We start from the raw sequence: 7500 nt of genomic DNA on the forward strand, positions 1-7500 counted from the left end.
TTTGTTAAAAAAGACATATATATATATATATATATATATATATATATATATATATATATATATATATATATGCACAACTACGTATTGTGTACCAGTTATAAATGATATTAATCTCTTGTTATTCGAAATATGCTGTCTTTTTTTCTCTGCTGTGTGAAGGACGAGAATAATATCTCGTATTTACTGAAACACGTATTTACTGAATAAACAGCCGTACGATTTTTTCATTTTAGCTGCGGGATTTGTGAATCGTGCCTCACTCAGATGAGGACTGTGCATGATTGATTGTAGGAGCGTACTCAAGTGAGCCCCAGTTACACACTTCTCTTCATACGATTCTAAAGTCCCCTAATTTATCATCGTAGGAGCTCTGCTGGGAGCAGGTTTCTCTTCACCAATCGGCTTCTTTTTTCGCAGCCGTCACACTTTATTCCGTAGTCTCTTAAATAGTAAGCTGTTACTTAAAAAGAACGTAGATTGTAAAACCAGCGGACTAATGCATTTCATTACAATAATTCATTACAATAAACAATCGGATTCAATTTCCTTTCGGTCATTTGCATATATAGCTCTCGCTAGTTATTAATATAAATAATAATGTAGATTAATAAAGTGCGCATTATTTTTAACGATTTTGGTCATACAAAACTCATATTTTAATAGATATAAGTATCCCAAACAAGGACAAGGACTTCAACAAGGATAATTTCCGACAAGAAGGATCTTTTCGTGCTCGATCGCGAATATTAATCGCCTCTCATTACTTTCATCAATTTTGCATAGAGCCGAACCACACGCCGGATTCGTACGTGCAGCCGCGCATCGCAGAGTTGATCGTGAACTATTGGGCGTGGGAGGGGTAAGAGACGGAGGCGGGTGAATCCTCTTACGGCTGAGCTCGCGGGGGAGACCGAGCGAAATAGTCGGGCCGTTAAATCTGCATAATGCAGGAGTTCGCGGCTTATCTCGCCCGTGTGTTTCAGTATACCCCCCCTCCCCCTCTCCCCCCTCCCACCCAGACTTTTTCAAGGGATGTTTGAGAGCCACTGGGCAAACAATCTAGTCGCTCGACGACGCGTATGACGCGCAAAATGCGGGCGCTCCAGACCATCCCCTCCTCCTCCACCGCGCGTCCGTTTGCAGCCACCCCTCTTGCGTTCCTCAGGAAAAGGTTTGCGACCGACTAGGATAATTGCAAATAACAGCGCGACAAACGACTGCCACGGATGCGTATGAGTCTAGGGGTTTGGCGGAAGGTGGGGGGGGGGTTGTGCGGCTGATGGGGTGGAGTGGCCTTACGAATTGCGAGACGCTTCGTTGCATTCCCCACTGATTCTCGATGCGTGTAAGAAAGAATCGCCGGCAAAGTGGACGGCTATTTTCTCTCTTTGCAGAGACTCCTGTGATGGATAATTCGTTGTTGTACGGGATAGGGACTATAGATTTTACTAGGATAAGAAGTCCTGATTAATGGATCGGATAAACGGAAAGAAGCCAGATTATCGTAGGATTTTTATGAAGCTATAAGACGCTACGAGTGATTATGAAGAAAATAGGGCTAGTAATTGTTATTTCATTGATTTCTCGGATGCTTGATAGAAAAAAGCCTGACATTAAAGAGCCGAGTTTTCATTTGAATGAAATTTGTCGAATGAATGAAATGCTGAATGCCGAATGCTGAATGCTGAATGCTGAATGCTGATTAATTATAGATTACTTACTTAATATGAAACGTTTGTGTTCGATTAAAAGCTTATTTAATCACTTTATTAATGATATTAATTTATATGTATATTTTAACATTATTTATAATTATATTTTACGTAGAATAGAAGCGGTAATTCATATTTCTTTGAATTACATAAATATAAAGCTTATTCTATAAAGAAGATTACTGCAGAAGAAAAAATCTTAAAATTAAAGAATAATTCAGTCGATGTGACGCAAATGATAGACTCATTTAAAGCTATAGAATCTAAAAATAATTCAAGCTTTCGTTGTTTTAAATTATAACATAATCATTTTATAAAAACGATTTTTCCAAATAAATCTTTCCAGACATAATGAAATTGATCAGAATCAAAATCACGTCTGAGAAACAAGCAGCAAAGATTCATAGCGATTGTGAAATAAATGAGAAATTATCGATTTTTATTTATGACTACAATTAAAGTATAAAACTTACGATATTTTATTTAAACTTGTGCGAATAATTCATTTACTTAACAATTTCGTCTAATCTTCTTATATAATACATTGAAATCCACAATACATCTATACAGCGTTTAATGATTTAAGTGAAAATTCACAGAGAATTCATCGGGAAATTACCCATCATTTCGGGATACCCAAACATTATTGAGCCACTGCCTCTTCCCAATATGTGTCTAAATACGTATTGCGGAGGGGAAAATGATCCGCGAACCCCAAAGAGGCCAACAAATGTCATACGTCAATCAGACTTGTAATTCCAGAAGATTAAAATACTCCGCTTTTGTAAGTACTTCACGCATCGCGTACCTAATCGCGCAATACCCATGATTAATATCTCCTTTGGCAAACGCATCTTAATCTTGATATATCTTTTTATATGTACTAATTATAAATGGTTTTCGCAAGCTCTTGATATATTGATAATTGATCGTGTTATTCGGTGAGCTATAAATCACAAGTTGCTGCACAATTTCGCTTGAAAGCTGGTGTCAAAGTCATATGTTGCTAAAGAATAAAAGTATCGGCTACTAAAAAGCAAGAATAATGGGATAATTTATAATATTGTAATTTATAATCTTGTATAAATATATACAATGTTTAAAAAAAGGAGAAGAAGAAGAAGATAAGAAAAAAAGAAGAAAAAAAAGAGAGAGACAGAGAGAGAGAGAGAGAGAGAGATTCTATATTAATAATCTGTATTATTATTTTGACGTAAAGTTGAAAATTATTAAGAGATTAAGAGTATTAAAATCCATTTAAATAAAGAGTGAAGAGTTTTAGTTTCAGTTAAAACAATAAGAGTTAGTTCCTTTCTTTCAAATTTTTGCGATCGATTGTTTTAGATATGCTCTTCTGATCTTAGCGTATGTGCATCGATTAAAAATTCTTCCAAATGCCTGTAATAAAATTATTTAAATACTTACATGTTTTTCGTTTGGATTGAATTTTATTACGAATAAATAAAAAACAAAACCAGCCTATTAATCACTACATTGATGATTGATTAAATAATTTATCTACTTAATAAACATATTTTCAATTAAATATTTTCAATCATTACACTCCCTCTTTCATTACAACTGCCCTTATTAAGATTTAGTAATTTATGGGCTTAATATATTCGTAATCTATTAAAGCTTTATGGCCAAGAAACTTCATACTCGCTGAAATTACTGAAATTGTAATTATTATAAAATTAACGTACAAAGTTTTATATTAAATTGCACATCATCCTCATACTTCAATTAAAAATCCCAGCTCTTCCATAAATAGCAGACAGTTTAAAGATAATTAACGATTTTTCAAATTCAACAAACAATCTGATACCTTGTTAAGAGCAAATTGTCGAGATATTTCCCTTTTACGCGCATAATATTTACCAAAAGCGAATAATATTCTCGATAACATGGGCAAAAAGAAAAAAAATCCTTTATCGGAGCAAGTAGATAACGGTTTGCAAACTCAAATATGCACGGGTTCATCCATTTTGGCGAGATTAAGGTTTCCCCGGAGGCCAGGGTGCCGGCATTCTCACGCTCGTACATCGGCTCTCGGTCTCCTGAGCTAGAAAAACGTGAAAAGAAAAGTCATCGTCAAGACGTGTATAAACGTCTATTTCTCTCAGCTCGGCTGAAAATCATTATCCGCCCGAAGCGAAGAAGAAAGAAAAGAGAGGCAAAAGTCCATATGCATTCTTCGCTCTTCCACCCTTCAGGTCCCATCAAACAGAGGCATTAGGCTTGATCCGGCGCGCGATGTTCAGCCAAGCGAATGACAACGTACTCGGGTACTCTCTTTTCCTATTCCCATCTCTCTCTCTCTCTCTCTCTCTCTCTCTCTCTCTCTCTCTCTCTCTCTCTCTCTCTCTCTCTCTCTCTCTCTCTCTCTCTCTCTCTCTCTCTCTCTCTCTCTCTCTCTCTCTCTCTCTCTCTCTCTCTCTCTCTCTCTCTCTCTCTCTCTCTATCTATCTATCTATCTATATATATATATATATATCAACCAACTATATATATATATATATATATATATATATATATATCAACCAACCCCCATCTCTTTCTCTCTTTCGAGGCTTAAAGCTGCCCCCACGAACAGGCGCACTTTAACCTTTCCCGTCTACTCGGTGAGGCAATGGAGGCGCAGCCTTGAAGTGCCTTTCGATCTTCACCCTTGCCCCATTATTAATTGCATTCGGCACATAACGAGTGAAAGAACCTTTCCAAATCAGTTTTCCAAAGTCTCGTGGGTGGTGATTTATCCGTCAAAACGACGGCGTTACTCACGAGGCATGCTCGTAACCAATGTTACTTTTTGCAATTGCGACATTACCAAATTGGCTAATAGCGCCCGTTCTTAATACACACTCGATTAAGCTCTCGATCACCGCACAATTTTCAAATATTTCATTTTACAATTATCGGCTAAGTCTTGGCCGTTTTAACTTTATGGGATATGAAACGAGCAAGTAATTAATAACTTATCGACTTTTCTTTTTCTTCGAAATAGCCAAACGAACGGTATGGAGTCTCCGTCACTTTCTCACCTATCTTATTATGCAATATATAATCTTATTGTATAATAATGATCGCGATGGATAGAATAATCATTAAATGATAAACATAATTAATTGAATAGCTTTATCAAATAGAGCGAATAATCGATGGAACGCTCAAAGTAGCCGAGGGTAAAGTAAACTTACCTTGCGATCTAGAATAAAATTCGCGTTCGCCGGTGTTTTAACGAGAAGCGCTTTATTGTTAAGCAAACGTGTTATGTCGTTTCGCGCAATCTCAAACTATAATGACGATTTTGTCCTTGTCGAACGGCACGGCATTCTACATTGTAAGCGATTAATGAAACCGAGCTAATAGGGTATTGACGTTATCAGCATAGCCATGGCGTAGCATCGCTCGATCCCTTTCTATTCCAGGTCATCCGCATTTCTTCAATCAGCTATCGTGCGGCCTCGATCTCGTCTCTATGGCCGGCGAATGGCTCACCGCCACCGCCAACACAAACATGTTCACCTACGAGATCGCCCCGGTGTTCATTCTCATGGAGCACGTGGTGCTGCAAAAGATGCGCGAGATTATCGGCTGGCCGAATGGCGCCGGCGACTCGATCCTCGCCCCCGGTGGATCCATCAGCAACCTTTACGCCTTCCTCGCCGCTCGCCACAAAATGTTCCCCCAGTACAAGGAGCGTGGCCTCTCGGCTGTTGGCGGACAACTCGTCATGTTCACCTCCGATCAGGTGAGCGCTCTACGGCCTTGACACTCCGACTTCGAAAATATCCGAACAAAAAGAAAAATCGCACCATTAATTAAGAAAATTTCAATGTCTTTCAGTATCATGTCAACGTTATTTATACGTAGAGCATGTTCGAGAAAAGAAAAATCGCACCATTAATTAAGAAAATTTCAGTATCATGTCAACGTTATTTATACGTAGAGCATGTTCGATACGGACGTATTTTATACGTAGTAACGACGGACATCCGATAACCAACGACAATTAGCCGTATCTGCCGTTGCAAATGTCTTATGCGAACATTCGCAAACGAAGCAATGCTTTATCAAATTAGCCTTTAGCGTTGTTTAACCGAGCAGATGAGATTTACAAGTAGAAACAGAACAGACACTCCGCGGGCGCTTTAATTGCCCTTTAAATCGTCACTCTTAAACTACAATAAAAGCTCTTTGATAAAATTCGTAAGGTTTTCATGTACTTTTTTTGGCATCGTAAGTTGCTTCTTAACGACGATCGCCGAATGGCAAAATCACGGGCAAAGGCGCTTCACTGTCAACGGTATCAATTGTTAAACGATAATTATCACTCGGAACTTTATAAAACACTCGATCGTGAGAAACACCGCTTGACTTTGTCCCTTTATCGTTAAAAATCATCTAGCTTAATCTTAGCTAATATCATATTTAAAGTACGTTGCTTTGTTGTGGAGAGATTTTCTTGCATTTACTTGCAGATTCTTTGCAGTGATTTAAGCGCCAAATGCACCTTTTGCCGATCGGTTTCCAATTTTTTGCCATACCATAGCTCGCTAAACCCCCCCCCCCCCCCCCCCCCCCCCCCCCCCACCCCCCCCCCCCCTCCCACCCACCCACGATATGACACGGACACGAACACGAACGAGCGAGAAAAACTTTGTTTGTGTTTCAGTGCCATTACTCGGTGAGGTCGTGCGCATCGGTCTGCGGCCTGGGCACCGACAACTGCGTCATGGTGCCGAGCGACGAGCGCGGACGCATGATACCCTGGCGACTCGAGGAGCTCATACTCGAGCGCAAGGCCAAGAATCACATCCCCTTCTTTGTGAACGCGACCGCGGGCACGACCGTCATCGGAGCCTTCGATCCCATAACGGAAATTGCCGATATCTGCCAGAAATACAATTGCTGGCTGCACGTCGACGTGAGTGTTCGCATCTCGACCCCCTCCGGTCACCTCCTTGCCGCTTTTTCACCGACCCTCGAGACGATTAGGGCGGGCACAAAGGCCAACGATCGCCTATAATGATGTGATAACGGGTCGATGAACTCGCTCGTTACCGATACGATCGATACGTCAGCGGGAATCGACGCTTGCCATCGAGTCCTGGGATGCGACACGTTAGACAAACATCCACTCCGGATCTTTCATTTCGACAGATCAAAGGGAATTTTCAAGACTCTTGTCTTTCACTTCTTACATTACTGACAGTGTATTTTAACTCGGACTTACCTTCACCACAAAATTATTTGATAAGGTTGTGGTACACATTTATACGACGTGCTCGCGTCGAATATTTGAAGGCGAGCTCTAACCGAGAAAGCTCTAAACTCTAATTGATGATTGACAATTGACAACTAATGACAATTTACCCAATCGTATTATCCTCGTCAAAAACAAAATTCTATTTTACAATATAACACGTATCTGATAACCGAGCTTATAACGCAGTTAACAATACGGTAATTATTTATTATTCGGCATTTACAAACAAGCATTAATCACAACATACAGTTATTATTGTCAAAATTAAACTAATTATTATTCCCATAGAATATCGATTCATTTTTTAGAGTATTAATTTACGATAAGTAAGCTGTCTATATACGAAGCTATTCGCAAAGTCATATCGGCATTTCTATAATCAATATAATAAACATTTTGTAACATTGTAGTTAATATTCCCGCGATTAGCGTACAATTCACTATGACGTAACGTATCACTACGTTATACATATTAAAAAATTGATTGATTCGCGTAGACTGCGACGATGCGTGCCA

General features: G+C 39.2%; 1 protein-coding gene across 1 annotated transcript in view; it reads left to right on the forward strand.

Annotated features, from left to right (window-relative positions):
- The first annotated feature begins 5148 nt into the window (after window positions 1-5148).
- Window positions 5149-7500, forward strand: part of LOC105359578 (glutamate decarboxylase-like) — a 14528-nt gene continuing 12176 nt past the window's right edge. Inside the window, exons 1-2 of the mRNA XM_011496199.1 lie at window positions 5149-5466; window positions 6391-6642. Of these exons, the coding sequence (XP_011494501.1) occupies window positions 5194-5466; window positions 6391-6642 (525 nt within the window). The 5' untranslated portion in view covers window positions 5149-5193. The remainder of the gene's footprint in view (window positions 5467-6390; window positions 6643-7500) is intronic.

This window comes from Ceratosolen solmsi, unplaced genomic scaffold (assembly GCF_000503995.2).
Source record: "Ceratosolen solmsi marchali unplaced genomic scaffold, CerSol_1.0 scaffold10, whole genome shotgun sequence".
NCBI classification, from domain to species: Eukaryota; Metazoa; Arthropoda; class Insecta; order Hymenoptera; family Agaonidae; genus Ceratosolen; species Ceratosolen solmsi.